Source organism: Sorex fumeus, unplaced genomic scaffold (genome assembly GCF_029834395.1).
Source record: "Sorex fumeus unplaced genomic scaffold, SorFum_2.1 ptg000044l, whole genome shotgun sequence".
NCBI classification, from domain to species: Eukaryota; Metazoa; Chordata; class Mammalia; order Eulipotyphla; family Soricidae; genus Sorex; species Sorex fumeus.
This window is the reverse complement of record NW_026606101.1, coordinates 21,080,325-21,101,296: the sequence shown is the minus strand read 5'-3', so window position 1 is coordinate 21,101,296 and position 20,972 is coordinate 21,080,325. Positions and strand designations below refer to the sequence as shown.

Genomic DNA, 20,972 nt, shown 5'->3' with positions numbered 1-20,972 from the left:
GGGAACACTAGAAGAGCAGTGGAGGAAAAAGTGCCCGCCACAGAGGTAGGCTGGGGACAGAAGGGAAATTCAGGACACTGGGGAAGGAGCCGGTGTTGAAACACTGTATCTTAAAACTCTGAAACTTAATAGAATAACTGTAATTCACAGTGATTCCAATAAAAAAAAAATGATTTAAAAAAAAACAAAAACTGTCCCCTGGCTGTGTGTGTGGTGTGAATGTGCACGCAGAAGATCTAAGATCTATGCTGGTTTCAAAACTGATCTCTTGCCTTCTCCACACAGATACTACCACGTAAGTTTTATCACTTTACTGTGCACTGTCCCATACTCGGAGATGGGACAATAAGCTCAATGAGTCGTCCACTGATAAGGTATTTTATAAAAAGAAAAATTTTTTATGAAATTTTGAATAGCAAAGAGAATTAGGTCACAAAATCAGACTTTTACAACAGAAACGTTTTCATAACGTCAGGGGGAAAAAAACTTTCATTTTTCAGTTTTTTGGCACTGCCAGTGTATGGCAGGAGCCCAACCCAGCATTGACAGGCACCAGGGGCCATGCAGCACCAGGGGTCAGACCCAGGGCCTCGCCACTGCCCAGTGTGCTCTACCACGTGCACCACAATTCTGGTCCCTCTTTCACATCATTATAACAGGTCCTTAAAAGGAGACTTCTATTTTCTACCTGAAGATTTGTTTTACACTCTACACATCAAAAGTAAACAATGACCTTCACACCTACCTGGTACCTGTGACGCGCTTGTAATTATCTTTGGAATAGACTGCTAAGATGCTAACCCCAGAGCCAATGTTCACCAAAAGCAGAGGATATGGATTTTTCAAATCAAATGGTAACTTCTGACATTTCTCAGAATCAGCAGGGTTTTCAAAGTAGTAGCACTGTGACCGTCCATTGAATCCAACTGAGTCAATGTATAAAATTCCTTTTATCAAGCAATCTAATTCATCAAGTTTACGAAGCTGAAGATCACCTATCTGTGAAACAAAAACACATTCCGACTTTTTAATAATAATTCAAACAGAGAACTCCATTTGAAACAAAGCATTCCCTCTTTACATTGAAAACAACCACGACGATGCTCACAAATGCGCATCATCCGTGCATGCCTTGCACCCAGGATGGGTCTAGAAACAACACACAGGGACAGCTGACACAATGTGCCCCTACTCCCACACAGCCCACACACCAGCCGCTGGGAAAATGTGCCTACATTCAAGCAAAACATCAGGCATCTGCTCAAAGACTGAGTCAGGGGCACAGCGATGGCAATGGGTCCGTCCGAGCAGGCTTCAGACTGCCCAGTGAGGCAGGCACACGGTGCCATACAGCAGAGGCTGCAAGGATCCTGACCCTCGCCTTCCAGGAAGCGTAGTAAAGTAAGCCACGCTTCTCTAGTCAATAACCTGATGACGCAAGTTTGAAAGTGGCCAGTCAGACTTCTCACTCGCTAGATTCATCAGGAGCCCCTGGAGGGGAGGAACTTGTACAATATCTAATGTTAAAATGCTCCTCTCAGACCCAGAGAGAAGGCTCAATGGGCTCTACACATGCTTTGCGTGTGGAAGGCCCCATTTCAACCCCAAGCACCACTGCAGCACTGTCCTCCCGCTCATCGATTTGCTGGAGCGGGCACCAGTAATGTCTCACAACAAACTGTGAGACTTGTTGCTACTGTTTTGGCATATCGAATATGTCACGGGCAGCTTGCCAGGCTTTGCCGTGCGGGCGAGATACTCTAGGTGGCTTGCTGGGCTCTTTGAGAGGGGCGGAGGAATCGAACCCGGGTTGGCCACGTGCAAGGCAAACACCCTTCTCACTGTGCTATCGCTCCAGCCCCCAAGCACCACATGAGCCCCCAAACACAATAGGCATGACAACTCCTGATTCCCCAGAACCAACAATAAAAAAGAACTGAACACTTGATAGTTTTTTTTCGTAAGGGGGGAGACACTTGAGAAACACTTTTATAAAATATTTAATTTTCCCTGTTTTGAAGGGGGGGTGGAGGGAGTCTGGGCCACACCTCGTGGTGCTCAGGTTTAGGGCTTATTCCTAGTTTTGTGCCATCAATCTGTCCAGCCCCAATTTTTGTTTTGTTTTGCAGTCACACCCAGCAGTGCTCAGGGTACCAAACAGGTTACCAGGGATCAAGCCCAAGCTGGCTGCATGCAAGGCAAGTGCTTTACCCACAATACTCCCTCTCTAGCCCCACCAATTTCCCTATCTTTAAAACCAACTTTAGGGTTTAAGAAAGGTCAAAGCATTTCCCTTGCCTGTGCTGACCCAGGTTCAATACTGGCAGTAAATATGGTCTCCTAAGCACTCCAGTGGTGATTCCTGAGCCCCATCAGGTATGGCCCCAAACCAAAATAAACATATAATACCAAGTTTATAAGCACGCTGCACTACATGTAGCCTAACTTAGGAAAATCAGAAAGAGGTCAAGAAGACTATTCAAAGGGCTGAGTAACACATTTTGCACATGGGGAGACCAAGGTTCAATATTGGGAACCACACGCTCCCGAGCACTGCTCCTGAGTACCAAGTGGAGAAGCACCCCAGAGCACTCCCTGGTCTAATACCTCTGGTCCAATACCTCCCCTGAAAAAATGACTTTGGAGAGGTACAAAATAAGAAATAAGATCCATGTTCCACTTTATGAACCCATGTACACACAATGTGAGTAAAGATGCCTCAACCCCTACCAGCACCTAGCTCACCAGGCCTGGCCCGACAAGCTCTGAGTCAACTCCCATTTGGTCACATCCACCTTCCATTTATTCCAAGTCATGTTACTAATAACACAAGTTATCAGTAACTTCATCTTAATCCTGAATAATGCCTTTACAGAATACTATGTTAACACATATACACTCATATATATATGTATATGAGAATAGGCATTTTATATTGTATTAAATTGGTTTTAATTTTGATAGCACAGCGGGTAAGGCGTTCGCCTTACAAGCGGCCAACATGGCCGACCCGAGTTCGATTCCTCCGCCCCTCTCGGAGAGCCCGGCAAGCTACCGAGAGTATTCGATATGCCAGACACAGTAACAACAAAGTCTCCAATGGAGACGTTACTGGGCCCGCTCGAGCAAATCGACGATCAACGGGAGGGCCTTTACCTTTTACCTTTCTTGTTTACAAGGTCAAAATAATAAAGTAATCACTAATTGTAAAAAATAAATAAAATACTAAGTTACTCAGGCTGGAGCGATAGCACAGCGGGTAGGGCATTTGCCTTGCATGCAGCCAACATGGCCGACGCGAGTTCGATTCCTCCGCCCCTCTCAGAGAGCCCGGCAAGCTACCGAGTATGTCGCCCACATGGCAGAGCCTGGCAAGCTGCCCGTGACATATTCAATATGCCAAACACAGTAACAACGAGTCTCATGATGGAGACATTACTGGGCCCGCTCGAGCAAATCGATGAACAACGGGAAGACCATGACCGTGACTAAGTTACTGGAGCCGGAGGGGAGAGAGCGCCACAGGCTGAGTGCATATTCTATGTGTGTGGGAGTCCCAGGTTTCATCCACCACACAATCAGTATGACCAGGAGTGACCTCTAAGCACAGGGCCAGAAGTAACCTCCAATACCACTGGGTGTGGCCCCCAAACAAAAAAGCATATTAATTTACTTCCCTGGCCAAATCCAAACCCTGGAAGCTAGTCTTAGGTTTCATCTGTCATGGTCTCCCTGCCAATATCATTTCAAAAAAATACCAATGTCCTGACACTTGAGTCTTGAGTGCCAGCATTTTCATTCCCAAGCAAAATTATTTCACACTGGTGGCCTCTGGGAAGCCAAGCAGTCTTGTCATTGTAGGTCAAACCAGGACATCCTTTTATCCTCCTCTGAGTTCACAATACCCTTAAGTATTAGCCTGAATCCCAACCTAAATATTAAGTTACAAATCACATTAAAAAGAAACAGGGCGGAGTCAGAGCAATAGTACAGCAGGCAGGGTGTTGCTTGCACACAGGCAGACCCAGGTTCAATCCCTGGCCACCGCATATGGTCTCCTGAGCCCGCCAGGAGTGATTCCTAAGCACAGAGCCAGGAGTAAGCCCCAAGCACTGACTGGTGTGCTCTTCCTCCCCAAAAAAGATAAATTCATTATTTAAAAAAAAAATTTTTTTCACTGGGGTTGATTAAGTATTTCTCCTAATGCACAAAGGGCAGCTGACAGACACTGCATTTTCAATTATGAGGATAGTGCTGGTACATACAAATGAGAAATGCCAACTGGCTATGGACCAACTCCTAAAGTACAAAATAAACTCCACCTAACTTGGACCACTAAGCAACAATGGGCCTCCAGAAAAATTGTGGGTAGTTTTCAAGTAAGTTCCAAACAGCACCTCAACAGGGTCCTGGCAATTCAAAAGTCTTCTCCTTAACCTACTAGTTACAGTCCAAAGTCCACTACAGAGATTTCCACAAAAAAGGGAAACCTCTTCTTTTCCCTTCTTTACTCAGATGGAAAAGATACCACAAAACAGCAACAGGAGAAATCCAAGAACATGAAATCTTGTTAAACAACTCATGTCAATTCTACATTATGATTCTGACCTTCAGGGCGCTGAAGGTCAGAATCTTGGTCAATTCCCTTGTTTACTCTCTCCTTTACCTCTACCCACTCTTCCTGTTCACCCTCAAGGATCAGGCTCTACAGTGCTCACTGAATGAAAATAAAATCCACGGCCGGCTAGCACTCTCCCCAAGGCCAGCCACATGCAGATACTGCCCTTACGAAGTGTGCAGCACAGAACACCGCAGAGGCACCTTGAACAGCTTTGCCGTCAGTCATCTCCACCAGCTCTAAGGTCTGAAAAAATCACTGCTCTAATGAGACTTCCTCTTTGTTTGATGTAGTAAACATGTCAAGAAATAGCAGAGGAAAACAAGAGATATGCTGATGGAGTGAGATGAACTTGGGAACAATCTAAAATTATTTTTCGGTGTCACTGTTCAAGGTTTAATGACGCTGGCACTCATATGAAGTTCCTTCCTCTACTTTCACATGCTAAAAAGACAAAAAGGCTCTGCTTCTAGTGGGTCCAATTCTCATAACAACCAACCCCTGACTATCACTAATTTATATGAGGAGTTAATTTGACTCAAGAAGTTTCAAGTTCTCTTACAGATGGGAAATCACCCCACCAACTGCTATTAGTATTATTTTTAACAATCAGATATACCATAAATTGTATATAAGCTAAAAAATGCATACTGTGAGGAAATCCTGCTCAAATTTGTACGCTCCACCTCCAGTGGCACAAAAGACAGTGTGGAGACTCGAGAAGTTTTTATCTCTGCCCATTTGAATAAAAGCAGGCATGTCATGAGTAGGAAAGCGTATAAAGTGCAGATTGCCTTTGCGTCCACACAGAGTCAGGTCCTTCAGCTCCAGGTGCACGTCCCGAATGCCCGTGGACCCATAGGCCACATGGGAGGTCAAGTATTTCCGAATGCTTTTAAGACTTTCCACTTCTTCCTCCTCTTCTTCAGTCGTGATGTCTTTGGGTTCAAAATAAACCAGCTTGACCAGGGTTCCACCAATATCCAAGCCAAACCATGGAAAAACTAAACAAAGAAGGAAAAAAGTGTTAGAGCAAACAGCTTCTTTCTGAAAACTAAAGTTACATTTAACAAATTAGCTACTTCAGGGCCACAGAAATAGCTCAACAGGCAGAGTATGCGCTTTTGCAGTCCTCAGTACCAGAGGCAGCACCCCCAGCCCCCAAATCAGTGACAATTTCATACCTTGTGCCCGAAAATAGAAGGTTGGGGTGGGGGCTGGGAGTGTGTGATTCTGATTAACAGGCTCCAGCTTAGCACTCAAACTATGGAAAGAGAAAATTCCCAACCTTGTGTGACATAAAAGACCCAGTGATAAATTTCTCTAAAAACACCTTACATCTCAAACACAAAAAGTTTCAATGTACTTCAATAGAACAGAGGATTAGAGGGCAGCCAGCACTGGGCGTGCACACACAGGAGGAAAGGGGAAAAAAATAAGTAAGAAAAAGAAAGAATTTACTATCTGTTCCACAAAAAGACTTCAGGAGACTGGATTAAGATGGTCTACATGGGGCTGGATCCATAGCACGGCGGGTAGGGCGTTTGCCTTGCATGCAGCCATGACCCACACAGGTTCGCTTCCCAGCACCCCATATGGTCCCCTGAGCACCGCCAGGAGCAATTCCTGAGTGCATGAGCCAGGAGTAACCCCTGAGCATCGCCAGGTGTGACCCAAAAAGCAAAAAAAAAAAAAAAAAAAGATGGTCTACAGAGCCAAGGATGTGGCTCAGAGGTACAGCACACGGCTGCCATTTGTGAAGCCCTGAGGGCCATCCCTGACCCCTGACCCCTGACCCTGTGAGTAACATCCGCTGAAGCTCACACCAACCTCACTTGTCCTCCCATCTCCAAGCAGGTGGTCGCTACCTCACACTGTAGCGACACATGTGCCTTATGACACTGTGAGTTATGAAGATGATGAGAGCTAAAGCTACTGATTTATTTTCTTCAAAAATCATTCTGGGAAACAAGTGACAGCATCAGCAGAATTAAGTCACTAACGACAGTGACACTGTCCAGAACCCACCAGAGGGGAATGATCAAAAACTAGGAGCATCAATAAAGAAGGAAGAGACAGTCCATTCCAGCTGTAACAGGGATGGGTGCCATGGAAGTGAAAGCCAGCACCGTGATCTCACAGTGAAGTGCACAGGCAACTACACAGGCCAGCACTTTCCCTACTGAGAACCACACCTCACCTGCTCCCCTACAGAGGCAGTCTTCCTGAGGACAGGCACGTGGGTCCAAGAAGCGAAATGGCACCCTGCAGCTACTTCCCAGAACAGAGACCATTGCACCTGGCCATACAGACCACCGGGGATTGCCCTACAATCCATCCTAACAAAACCTGCACCCACAAACGGGAGAGGAGCAAGTCACAAATCAGATATGATCAATTCACAAAACCAGAATCACCAACAGGGAAATTAGCACCATGAATGTCAGATATAGAGAGTTGCAGAAACCAAAAGGATACAAAAAATAAAATTTCAGCATCAGGGTAAAGGTAAGGTAAAGGTAAAGGCCCTCCCGTTGATCATCGATTTGCTCGAGCGGGCCCAGTAACGTCTCCATTTGAGACTTTGTTGTTACTGTGTCTGGCATATCGAATACGTCACGGGGAGCTTGCCAGGCTCAAAGAGTTGGAAAGTTCTGAGTTTAAACACAGTAATTAACACCCACCCCCACTAGCAAAAGACATGTTCTCCAACTCTGTCAGGTGTGGTCAACAAAACAAAACAAAAAAAACCTCTTCAGGATGGGCAGACGGCATCAAAGGCAGAGGCCCATGCAGGAAGCCCAACACCCACCCCCCACCAGAATGGCCATAAATGAAAAAGAGGAAAAACCAGGGGAGCAGCCAGGGAGATGAAATACAGATTAAGTCACGTGCCTTACAGGTGGTTGATTCTGGTTCGATCCCCAAAACCAAGTGGTCCCCCAAGCATCACCAGGTGCAGCCCCAGAAGAGGACCGCCTCACTACCATGGTGGCCTGGGTCATCCACAGCACAAGGACTGAGCACCACCTCCCCCTCCTCAGGCCCCAGCACTGACTGACTCACCTGGGTGACCAAAAATATCTGGGCCTGGTCCCAATGGTTGGGAGGCCCCCAAAACCTTTTTAATGATTTAGAAGTGTTCTCAAAGATAGAATGAGAGGGGGGAGGGCGCCAGAGAGGCAGTACGGGGGTATAACGCCTACCTAGCATGCTGCCAACCCCAGTGATCTACACCACCAGGTGTGGGCCAAAAAACAGAAACTCAAAAACATCCTTTTAGACTTTTGAAAAATTACTATAGTTCAGGTCATAGGATGGCAGTAATGTTAAGTTTTTGTTTTGTTTTGTTTTTTGGGGGGAGGTGGATTTGGCCACACCTGGTAATTACTCCTGACCCTGCACTCACGAATTACTTCTGACAATCTGACAATGCTCAGGAGTCCATAAAAGATGCCAGGTATCGAACCCAGGTCACCCATGTGCAAGGCAAAGCTCTGCCTGCTGTACCATCTCTCTGGCCCCTAGAGTTTATGATTTAATGGACAGTGACCTCACTTCACCATTTTTAAGTGCCCAAGACCTCCACCTCCTTAGGCTACTTCTAGTCCAACTCTTCATTCAATAAACTTAACAGAAAAAAGAAAACCTGAGCCCCAAAACAAACTTCAACAAGATGTTCAGTATCAAGCGAGCACAGGAACAAATGAAAAGCAAAACAAATTCTCACAAAGGTCTTTCAAGCATGAAGTGAAGGTTGGTATCACAGAGCCATCAAGTCAAATGTCCATCTCCTTCGAGTTCTAGAAATTTTCTTGAGATGGAGAAGAGGACATGAATTACTATCAGTTGAAAGCAAGTGATAAGTAGAATCTAGTGTTGAATTAATGGGAAAAGGAACCAGACACATTCAACTGAACTCTCTAGATATCCTAAAAACATCACACACACACACACACACACACACACACACACACAGAGGGTACAGGAACGGTTCTGTGGCAGAAAAAACATCCTTGTGAGTTCGCTCACATGTACCAAGCATGGCCTCTGCAGCTCTGCTGTCTGGGAGCCCTGTACCACAGCAAAGTGTGCTGGCCCCAAGGAGCACTTTTGGCAGAGTGTATGTGTAGCACGAAGCCACTACAACAAAAAGGGAAGGGGACCCAGGATAAGGGAATTCCTGCAAAGAAAGGTAAATCACATAAAGGTAACGTTAGGCTTTTTGTCAGCTGCTAGAAAACATGAAACACTAACTTCAAAGTTAGAAAGGGTTTTGAAACTCATAATCCAGGCAGAACTGTGGGATTCTAGCAGGAGTGCCAAAGCAACATCCACAAATGAAGAATCCATTGCTTGCTTGCAAAGACCTCTGGGGTAGTAGCAGATGTACTCTACACCTGATTTTTACAATTATCTAAGCTAAGAGCTGTAAGAAACTGTAAACAAAGGAAGCAATAAATGCTTACTTATAGGAAAACAGGCAATCTGAAACTAAAATATTTGCATGATTTCAACACAGGAAGCAAAAGAGGGAAGAGAAAGGAGAGAGATGCAAAAGTAAATGGTGATTCTGTATTGGCAAAAAGAAGAGACAAATTCTGGTTAATTTCAAACCAGAATTGAGAAGTTATGGTTTATTCTTCCTCTTTTGCAGAGTCAGCGATAGACCCCGGAATCTGAGAGAGGGAATGGAGGGGCAGTGGTGGTGAGAGATGTACACTGGTGAAGGGATGGGTGTTGGAAGACTGTATGAGCGAAATCCAATCATAAACAACTTTTTTTAACTGTGTATCTCACAGCTGAAATTCAATGAAAATTTAAGAAAATAAAAGCATGGCTAAAATGCAATAAAATGTACACGGAGGGCCAGGGCAATAGTACAAAAAGTAGGGTGCTTGCTTTGCATGCAACAGACCTGGGTTTGATCCCTGTCACCCCATATGGTCTACCCACCCAGACCACCAGGAGTGATCCCTGAGCACAGAAGTCTTGAGCAGGACTAGGTGTGGCCCAGAAACACGGAAGTTGTACAAGATCCAGGGAAATGGCTCAAAAGGGGAGAGTGCAAGATTTGAACGCAAAGCCCCCAGTGAGAGCCTCAACACGACTTTTTTCCTCCAAACACCACTGGAGGTGACCCCCAAGTAGCAATGATCCATAAAAAGACCCCGAGCACTGCTGGGGGGTTGGTTCAAAAATGAAGGAATAAATCTACCACTAATGTGTATGTATGTTCACTATTAAAATGGGATACTGAAAGATACACATAAATAGGAAGCTGCACCTCGCTCAAGACAAGAAAATTAAATACTAAATACTAAATTAAACATAAATATCAATCCTCACTAATTAACCTAACAATGTTAATGTGATTCTAAAGAGAAAACTGTGGCTGATCACCCCCAGCCATCCTCCCACCTCAGTCCCAGGGAGAGGAGAGCCCTGATGTCACATTTGATTGATTTGCATATATTGAACCATCTGTGCAATCCTGGAATAAACAGAATTGGAATACCAAGATTTGGACATACCTAAAACCAACAGAAGACTCTGTAATGCTTGAAAGCATATTAAACCTAAATTTTCATTTCTTTATAGACTACAAAATTAAAGCATTCACAGGCAGTAATTTTAGCACTGGACAGTAGTATAATTTTTTTTCTTTTTTTGGGGGGGGGGGTCACACCCGGCAATGCACAGGGGTTACTCCTGGCTCTGCAGTCAGGAGTTACTCCTGGCGGTGCTCAGGGGGCCATATGGAATGCTGGGAATCGAACCCGGATCGGCCGCATCTAAGGCAAACGCCCCACCCGCTGTGCTATTGCTCCAGCCCCGAAAGTAGTATAATTTAAAACATTGTTTTAAACACGGTCACGGTCCTCCCGTTGTTCATCGATTTGCTCAAGCGGGGCCAGTAACGTCTCCATTATGAGACTTGTTACTGTGTTTGGCATACCGAACACGGGTAGCTTGCCAGGCTTTGCCGTGCGGGCGAGATAGTCTCAGTAGCTTGCCGGGCTCTCCGAGAGGGGAGGAGCAATCGAACTCTAGTCGGCCAGGTTGGCTGCGTGCAAGGCAAACGCCCTACCCACTGTGCTATTGCTCCAGTCCCAACAGTAATATAATTTAAAACATTGTTTTAAACTATCATCTATTAAAAATAGTCGAACACTGTAATAGGGATTTTTCTGTATAAACGTACCTGTTTATAATAACCATATAAGATACTATAATCACCTATAACCTATGGTGGTTATGAGTTGATAATCACCTTAGATGAGGGAACTGGGCTAGGAAGATAGCTCAACCAAGTGAACGCACATTCTGCACACAAGGCCCAGGTCAGATCCCCAGCACTGCATGGTTTACCACCCCTAGGAGTGAGCACAAAGCTGGGACCAAACCCTGAGAAATGTGAGACATGACCAAAAAACAAAACCACAAAGAAAAAACAAGGATTACAAAATTGAATACAAGGGCCCAGAGTCAAGAAGACAGAGGCAGGACTCAAACCAGTACCAATGAGAATCAACAACATATAGGAAAAATAAGAAATTGTAAGCAAAGACAGTAGCTCAGGTCATATCCTGGGCAGGTATATATGCTTTAAACAGTTCATATTCTGGATTTTCCATTATGCTATGCACCTATCTGAGAATTGAGAGGTATGGCATAAAATGCATAAGCTCTGAGAATAGTTGACAAAACTACCCCAGATAATTATTTCTAAACATTCATCATGTTAAGATGCTTAGACTACTGTCCTGAACTGTAAGCCTGCCCTATACACTGTAATGAATATTGTAATAAGCCTTCCAATTGTTCCTCAAAAACTGCTACTAGCGACTGGGGCAATAGTACAGTGGGCAGGATACTTGCCTTGCATGCAGTCGACCCAGGTTCAATCCCCCAGACCACAGAGTAAACCCTAGGTGCACAGTCAGGAGTCCTGATCACTGAGACCCAAAACTAACCAAAAAAAAAAAAAACTTTGTAGAGAGAAGTTACAGAGAAGTCACAAAAATAATTCTTGCCATTGCCATCGTTCATCATCTTGCCAATACAGCACACGCCTGCTTAACACTTCTGGTGAGCCCTTCCGTAAATTCCAGGTTATTTTTGTTCTGTTTGCATCCCATGGCACATTTCCTGATACTAAGATCCCCAAGGTACTTCAGGCTAGATCTGTTTCCCAAAGTAGGTCCTGGAATTCTCTGGGAGTAAACAGTAGCCTCCTAATTTGGGAAGGTGCCAAACTGTGTGTAAAAGAGGGCATGGGGGGCGGTGGTGCTGGGGGGGAAGGGAGAGGGGTGTCTACTATTTGTTCCCACTAAGAAGTGAGATTTGGGGCAAGGGAGGGGGAGACTCAGTAATTTTGTTCTGAAAGGGGGCTGATGGGCCAAGTAAGTTCTGGAATCTCTGGTCTCTGAACATCTGTTGTTTTTTTCTTCTTTCAGAGCTGGGGATCAAACCAGGGTCTCTCACTTGCAAGACAAGTGCTCTACTGCCTAACTACATCCCTAGTCTAGACAATTTATTCTTGACTTTGGACACATTTCTAGAAAGAATTTAAACTCTCGGGCCTGGAGGAATAGTACAAGGGTTTTGAGCCCCTGCACTGAAAACTTACGCGTGTAAATTCCAATCTCTGGTATCCCACATGGGCCAAGCCCCAATTCCCATTTTCCTCCAGCAGTAAATGAACAGCATTTGTGAGCCACCAACTTCAGGAGGATGCAGCTCTGTCTGTCATCCCTGATGCCACAAGCAATTTGCAACCATGCCACAGTCAGATGTGTTTAAGCCCCACCAGAAGGATGCGGCCAGCTCCATTCAACACCCAGAGCTCCACAACTAAAGGGATGTGTGAATAGTTGTGAGAGTCAGGAAGCAAAGACCCTGGTTAACACAGAGATGAGTGTGCAAGGACCAGCAAGAACCACAACTAGAACCGTGCAAGCATCACAACCAGGCATGTGTGCAGCCCCAACAATCATAACTACCAAATCAAACCTCATGACAGGGAAGAGAAGGAGGAATAAAATGCTAATGTTTTTTTAAATAATTTAGCCCAGATGGGGCCAGAGCAACAGTAAAACAGGGAGGACGTTCGCCTTACACACAGCACCCCGACATCCCATATGGTACCCCAAACACCACCAGGAGAAATTTCTGAGTAGAAAGCCAGGAGTAACTTCTGAGCATCACTGGGTGTGACCCAAAGAGTCTAAATAATTTAGACCAGAAAAAGTATAGGAGTAAGGTGCTTAGCTTGCTGTGGCCAACTCTGGTTTGAATCCCTGACCCTACATAAGGCTCCCCAAGGATCGCTGGGGATCACCAGTAAGCAGAGCCTATAGGAACAGCTCCTGAGCACCCTGGGTGCAACCCCCCACCAAAAAAAAAAAACAAAAGGAAAGAAAAACATTTCTTATCTTTTGGGGCCAGAGATAGGACAGGGGACAACTGTAATTATAGTACAAGTTAAACAGTACAAAACACTAAAATACTAGATATGTGAGATATATTAAACATTAGATATATTAGATAGTATATTAAAAATTATTAGTACTGGGGCTGAAGAGATAGCACAGCAGGTAGGGTGTCTACCTTGCACGCGGCCGACCCGGGTTCGATTCCCAGCATCGCATATGGTCCCCTGAGCACCACCAGGAGTAGCTCCTGAGTGCAGAGCCAGGAGTAACCCCTGTGCATCGCCAGGTGTGACCCAAAAAGCAAAAAAAAAAAAAATTATTAGAACACAGCAACAGTACAGGGGACAATTACAATTGTCTTTTATGCTAATTGCAGTTTGATCCCTGGCACCAAGTATGGTCCTGAGCTGAGCAGTAAGGAATGGCCCAAAAAACAAAAACAAAACAAACAAAAAAAGAATTTAAAGTCTCCCTCACACATTATGCCTTTAATTTGATGTCTGTCTCACAATAGGTCTCAATAACTGAAATGCTTTCCATTCGGATATAGTCTAAAAGTGTGCTCAATTTTCCAACAAAAGAATCATATCCTTACTAGACCACATGTGGTTAAAATACTGCAAACTAGGTCAAGAGATAACTCAGTAAGATGGGCACACGCTTCCCATGCAGGTTCAATTCCCTGAACTGCCTGGTCATGTCCACGACCCCACCTCCAGCCCCACATACAGCTGGGAGCAGACCCTAAGTACTGCTGGGTATGTGCCCCACCGCCCCCTTCCAAAAAAAAAAAAAATACTAAAAAGGGAAAAGCAGCAAATGCAAATCCTTGGAGTAGTGATAAAGGCAGCAATACTTGGCTCACATGAGAAGATACTCTTTTAGGGCGAGAGAATAGTGCAGTGTTACGGCGCCTGCCTTACTCACAGCCAACTCTGGTTCAATCCCCATATACCACAAACGGGCCCCAGTCCCACCAGGAGTGATCCCTGAGCATCACTGGGTGTGGTCCAAAGACCAAAAGAAAAGAAAGGATATCCCTTAAAGCTGAGATTGTAGCTCAGAGGTTGAATGCAGGATTCACATGTAAGCCCCTGTATTCAATTCCTGGCACCACCATGAAAATAAAATTTTACAAATACATCATAATGTTTATTTTTATTCCTAAGGTTTTAATCCAGGACTACCTATAAAATATTATTCTTTTAACAATATATTTATATTTATAATAGTGAACCCTGAGCGCAGAACCATGAGTAAGCTCTGATCATCACCGGGTGTGGCAGAAAAGAAAAAAGAAAGGAATTAAGTACCCCAAGTGGATATGTAGGTAATTCTAGAATAAGAATGCACAGAATAAAATTTTATTTTACGTCTCTGAGGTAGCTCAAAGTAGGAACACATGCTTTGCATGTATGAGGGGCTAGGGTTCAAACTCCAGAACCTCATGGTCCTCCAAACACTAAACCAGAAATAGTTCCTAAATATCACTGGGTATAGTAAGAACAACAATAATAAAAAATTCATTTTACAGTATTGGTTTTCAAAATACACAAAATGCAATTATGAAGAATGGTTTATATAAAGACCGGAGAGCTAGAACGGCAGGTTCAGGCGGACTTGCCTTGCACAAGGCCAGACTGGATTCAATCCCCAGCATCCCTTATGGTCCTCTCAGCACCACCAGGAGTAATTCCTGAGCCAGGAGTAACCCTGAGCACTGCCAGTCTGCCACCCCCTCCCAAAACAGCTTAGTAATCTGAAAGATATTTCTATTTTCACCAGTCCTTAGGGGTAAAAATGACTGAAAAAAATTAATTGTAATTAATTACTATAATACCATAAAACATCTTTCACTTTCAGAAATCAAACTTCAAAACACTGAGAAAAAAGTCTTCTTCACACCCCAGCCAATCTTGTTGATATAAAAAATATTACCAGAACATAAAGATATCCAAGCCAGGAAAAGTGCTCGGTTGGTTATAAACTTAATCACAAGAAATATCACTATCCTTTTAAAGGACCAATCAAACCCACTACTCCAGTATTTCACTGCCTAATAAAGTCATCTCCAATAATCTACAGCTGGGGGTCATTCCTGGGGGTGCATGGGGGATCATGTGGGGCCAGGAGGGAACCCAGGCCTCCCACATGGAAATCACGAGCTCAGCCTATTGAGGATCTCTCGTCTCCAAGCAAAGTATTTTTTAATAGCATACATATCTTGCTCACATTGTTCCCTCAGGCATATGGCAGGAATACCAACACTGAATAATTACATTATCTAAATGCATGACTCATACATATAGCCTCTAAAATATATTGTAACCTTTTACACAGCTGTGAAGCTAGTTTATTTTTAGGTCCTACTTAATGCTTTATATTTGTTATACATTTAAGACACAGATTCTTATCAGATAAGGATTTCATTTCATTTTAATGCTGGTAAAATAGGACAGAGCAATGCGGTCCAGTGACGTAAGTATCTATCTCACACGTATGAGGCCGTGGGTTCATTGTCCAACACCAACAAATAAAGTCAGCAAAACAGGTTTAAAAACACTGTCTCTTAAAAATGGGTTACAAAGCAACAGAAATCTGTCTGTCTTTTTCTTGATCCCACTCGAGCACCATTCCTGATTCCCTAAGTGAACATCAAACCCTACAATAGTTAAAGGTGGTTCCAGAGCTCCAGCACTCTCCATTCTGCCAACACCGACTCTCCGCCCAGAGCCAAGGAAGAGCAGCCCACCTTCTCAGCAAGTCTCTGTCCTTACTGTCCAGTTCCAGGACTTCACTGGTTCTATTTCCCAGAAACGAAGAGAGATCAGCACCACTCCAAGGCTGGCAAGCCCTACTCTGCCTAGGAAGCTCGAGCCCCATCTAGAAGGCAGAGGTCAGTTCAACAAAAACATAACGTTGGTCTTCTTACCCTGGTTGGGCTTATTCTGTAATGTGACTTGTGGATATTTACATAAGAATGAAAGTTGAAAAAGGAAAAAAAAAAACAGTCTACCCAAGGTTCAGCTTAGCCCCCACCCCCCACACTACCAGAGGATGCTAGCTAACCCCAGGGTGCCCGCACCTCCAGCACAGCTTTCTTTCCCCCCCCCCCCCCCAATTTTTGGTTTTTGGGCCACACCAGCAATGCTCAGGGCCTACTGCTGGTTGTGCACTCAGGAATTAATCCTGGCGTTGCTCAGAGGAACCATATGGGATGCTGGAGAGTGAACCCTGGTCAGACAGACACATGAAAGGCAAGCGCCCTACCCACTGCACTATCTCTCTGGCCCCTCATACCTCCTGCACATCTGGAGCCCCTAATTAAGAAGCACTCTTTCTTTCAGTATATGTGTGCATCAAAATTGTGCATCTTACCATACACAATTTTGTATAGTAGGTGCTTCAATAAGATTTATTTTTTTTTAAAGTTACGAGTTCTTTGACCCCCTTACAGACCTGAGGACTTAGTGCAGATCCTGGGATAGATCAGTGGTTCTCAATCATTACCAGCTCATGGACTGGTGCTGGTCTGCAGTGTAGAAAGCCAATGTTCTAGTCTGAACTGCCAGTGCGTGGACCGATAATGCAGGCAAATGCTGGTCCACAGGTATGAAAAGGTTGAAGAACACAGGGTTAGATCACATGTGCCTTCCCCTGCTCCCCAAGTCAAGAACACTGGGTCTGAAGTCAGATGCCTGGAATAAAAAAAGCTCTGTAACTAGCTAACAGCATGTCCTTAGACAAAGGGTGTATGACTCTGCACTAAAGCACATGCACAAGAACTGGGTTCAATCCCTCACACCAGAGGAAGATAAAATAAAAATAAACCTACCTCCAGATAATCACTAGAATTAAAGGAGATGGTCAGAGAGCCAGCTCAAAGGCGGGGAACACATGCTTTGCATGCAGGTAGTCTTGGTTCAATCCCTGGCATAGCAAGGTCCCCCTGAGCACTACCAGTAAGAGCAGGGAGTGACCCCTAAAAACCAACTGTGGCCCGATCGCAACCCCCAGAGAGAGAGAGAGGGAGAGAGAGAGAAATGTTTATGAAGTGTTTGTCAATTACTGCTAGCATAATTAGTATTCTGGGGTTCATGGCTTCAAATGAATTTTTATTTGGTATTTCTATGAAATACTATGAAATACATCCCACCTGATCTAAAACCTTAGAAGAACTTGTTGTAGGGCAGAGAGATAGGACCTTGCATACAACTGACCCAGGTTCAATCCCAGCACCACATATGGTCCCCTGAACACAGAATCAGGAGGAAGCCCTCAGTGTGACCCAGAAACAGAAAGCAAACCCCAAAAAATAAACAGAATTTCTTGGACACACAAATGCCTGATCTGGAATGGGAATGATTTGAGAATCACACAACTCTAAGGACACATGTGGTTCTAGCATGACCAATCTCAAGGCCCACAAGAATTCTAAAAGGGGGATGGAGCATAGTGGGTAGGGCATTTGCCTTGCATGTGGCCAACCCGAGTTCAATTCCCAGCATCCCGTATAGTCCCCCAAGCACTGCCAGGAGTAATTCCTGAGTACATGAGCCAGAAGTAACCTCTGTGCATCGCCAGGTGTGGTTTCCACCCCTCCAAAAAAAGGGAAGAATTCTTATGAAAACAACTGTTCTTTCTAGATTTACATGACAGTTCTCTACCTTTATGGAATATAAAATGGATGTCAGGGGAGGTTTTCTAACCACAAAGGAATGGAGGCATTATCCCACACTCAACTCTATTTTGAGAAAAGGTCCAAGAAGTCTTAGCCCTTCTGATTTGTCTCCAAGTTAAAACCAGAGCAGATTCTTGCCGGGTTCACCACACGACCTCACCACTTAACAGATGCTCCAGGGAAGGACACAGAGAAAATGGAAGAACGCCTTTGATTCTTCGCCAGTACACCTTAACAAGAGGCAGCTTTTCATGGCTTATCAGAGAAAGCTCTGAAGGGAGCAAAGACAGGCACAACAAAAATGATGCAACACTAGAATGTGAAGATTTGTCTGTAGCATCTTAAAGGGAGTTTCAAAATACTATATACACTCTTCTAAAATGGTCTAAACCAATATTTCTCCCAGTGGTCTTTGAGTCACCACTATATGAATGACATGAAGGCAGCTAAAAACATTCTCCAGATTCTGATTCAAGAGATCTGGACACAGGGAAAATGCCTTTTTAATTCCCCAGTCATGTTTATGCTCATGATTTGGGAGTATTCCCACAGAAGATAACGATTTTCATCCCAAGACAGCCTTGAACACAAAGGGTCGGGTCGTGCTCAAACTTGATCTTAGAGCAATGAAGAAACAATCATGCACAATAATTCTGAGAGTAGAGTGGTTATGAGCAGAAAGGAAGCAGATAGGACACCTGAGTTTACATTTCTCTTCCACCCTTCACTAGTCATTTGACAACAGACAAGTGAGCCCCAGTTTCTTCAACTGTAAAGCACTGACTACCAGCCTGAGTTGGATGGGTTGAGTGAATTATTAGCCTGTCCCATGCAAATACACAGAATACAATGCGTATTTAGAACCCTTGGTGTTAACGGCCACAAACATCTGGCCTATTATAAGCTGTGACTCCTTTGCTCAGTGTCTGGGATCTACATCCCTTTCTAATGATGCAGTAGCAAAGCCATGAGAGAGCTAATCATTTACAAATTGGGTGTTTCTCCACATTCAAACCAGGGTCTAGACGTAGACTGAAAATGTACAAACTGTCTTCCAAAAAGCTCTTTTTCTATAGGTAAAAACAAAGGAATCTAAAACTCTTAGGCTTTTCACAGCAAAACACGATGTTTATCACCCAAATTATAAAAAAAAAAAAACCTAACTTTTTCAGTGATTGGAGGAAGGTTCAAGACTATGCAATTAAGACCTCACACTAATTCGGTCCCTGCTTCCCTTTCTCAGAATCTGCCTTTAGGATACATTTATTTCCTGAAACACAAACTTGGTAACAAAGCCCACGGGGTAGCAAAAAAAGAAGTCGAGTTCTGTATAATGTAACTGTTGGGAAAAGCTTCCATCAGATTATCAAGTCAGTGGATTCTACCAGGGGCCGCTAGAGAGAGACCTGAGTTGAAAGATCTGTAAAGGAGGGGGATGGGGTGGGAGTGGAGGGGGGCGAATACTTGGCCTAGATCACAATGCAGGAGAAACCTGATAATAAAACGGTGCACCAGGTTCCGGGAAGAGCATGTGCAGTGAATCCCCGCGGTGGAACTCGGGAGGATGCTTACCCTTCCAAATTCGGCATGCCAACCACCCCGGATCGGATCTGCACATCGAAGCAAATCAATAAGAGCCCCGGGTGCGCGAGGACCCGAATTTGGAGGCGAGAACGGTCCCTAAACGCTTGGATGCACACAAGACTGGAAGCCAATGTGAAAACGCCGCAGCAACCCGGGGGCTATTTAACCCTTTCCAGTGAGCCCGAAATCTACAGATTTAAAATATATACTATATACAGCCTCAAGGTCTAGGCAGGAAAAAGTGGCTCTTTGGAAACCGACAGGGGCCACGCCTGAGGGTCCAGTTCGGAGGCGCTGGGGGGGAGGAAGTGGAAATGAGTCAAAAAGCAGTCGTGAAAACTAGGGAATCTAATCATGTGACTTTCGGGCCAAAAGGGTGGGAGGTGGGGGGCGGAGAAGGTCCGAGAGGAAGAGGAGGAGGAGGAGGAGGAGGAGGAGGAGGAGGAGAGCGAGCGAGGCCCGTCCACGCCGACGGCCCGAAGCCCCCGCGTCTCGGGGGGGGTTGGGGGCGTCCTCGTAGCCCGCAGCCGGAGGCCAGCCCCCACCCCGCCCGGAGACCCCCGCGCGGGGCGGGCGGGGAAACGGCGGCCGGGCCCAAGGGGGGCAGGGCGGGCCGCCGCCGAGCGGCGAAGCCAGGGGCGCCCCGCCGGGCACTTACGCGGCCGCTTCTTCCGGAGGCCTTCGACGCGCTGGCGGGTGAGCGAGGTGGCGCCGCCGCCGGCCCCGGGCGCGTCCCGCCTCACGCCCTCGGCCGCCGCGGGGACCGAGCCCCCGACCGCAGGCGCCGACGCGCTGCTCGCCGGGCGCTGCGGCGGCTCTCGCCGCCGCCCTTCGGGGCCGCCGGGCGCCGGCTCCTGGGCCGCCGACGAGGCGGATGCGGACGCGGCGGCCCTGCCGTGGCGCTCCATGGGCGCGCCGGGCCGGCCCGATCCCATCCGCAGCAGCCACTGCGGCCTCGCGAGCCAGCCCCCCAGCGCCGGACGCTAGGAGCCTCCTCCGCGGCGGTCCAGCCGGAGCAGAGGCGCACCCTCGGCCGGCCGCCTCTTCCGTTGCGCCAACGCGCTGCCAGCCAATCCGGTCAGGCGGGGGGCGGCGCCAAGGCCTCGTGTCCAATCGGCCTCTCCATCCCCGGCGGAGTGACCGCACCCGTGCCCAATGAGCGCTCCCGGGACCTGGAGAGGCGGAGGGTGACGGGGGCGGGGGGAAGGGCGCCGAGCCAGGCGGAGGTGGAAAAGGTGTTGCCGTGGGAGTGATGGCGGAGCCGCCCAATGGACGCGTGGGTGGAGAAACCGCGATCCCCCCCGCATCCCCCTCCGCCCCGACTGGACCTGGAGGCGTCCCGGGGCCCCAGAACTCTCGCGCCCCCGAGGCGCGCCCAGCTGCCCGGTCCGGCCTTCGCCCTGCAGGAGCCCGCCTCCGGCCTAGCGCCGCCTCCCCCCCTGCCGTGGACCTCTAGGCTGGCTCCTAGATAGACCGCGGGGACCCGAGGCTTTGTCCCTCGGCCTGGGTCGGTGTTTGCAGTCCCCCTGGCGCTGTTTCTGCCAGCGCTCCCCTCCCCCTACACTGCCACTGGCACGTTTGGGCTGAGCCCCCTCCATTCCGCTTGCGTTGGAGAAATGTTCCCTGCACCAGAAGGAATGAAAGGACTGGG

The 20,972-nt window shown here is 46.4% G+C and overlaps 1 protein-coding gene across 1 annotated transcript in view; it reads right to left on the bottom strand.

Moving 5' to 3' along the window:
- The window catches only part of PANK2 (pantothenate kinase 2), a 28,537-nt gene extending 8,190 nt beyond the window's left edge, over positions 1 to 20,347 (bottom strand). The window contains exons 1-3 of the mRNA XM_056121914.1: positions 19,980 to 20,347; positions 5,270 to 5,622; positions 746 to 999 (exon numbers count right to left, since the gene is read on the bottom strand). Of these exons, the coding sequence (XP_055977889.1) occupies positions 746 to 999; positions 5,270 to 5,622; positions 19,980 to 20,256 (884 nt within the window). The 5' untranslated portion in view covers positions 20,257 to 20,347. The remainder of the gene's footprint in view (positions 1 to 745; positions 1,000 to 5,269; positions 5,623 to 19,979) is intronic.
- Between the last annotated feature and the right edge of the window lie 625 nt (positions 20,348 to 20,972).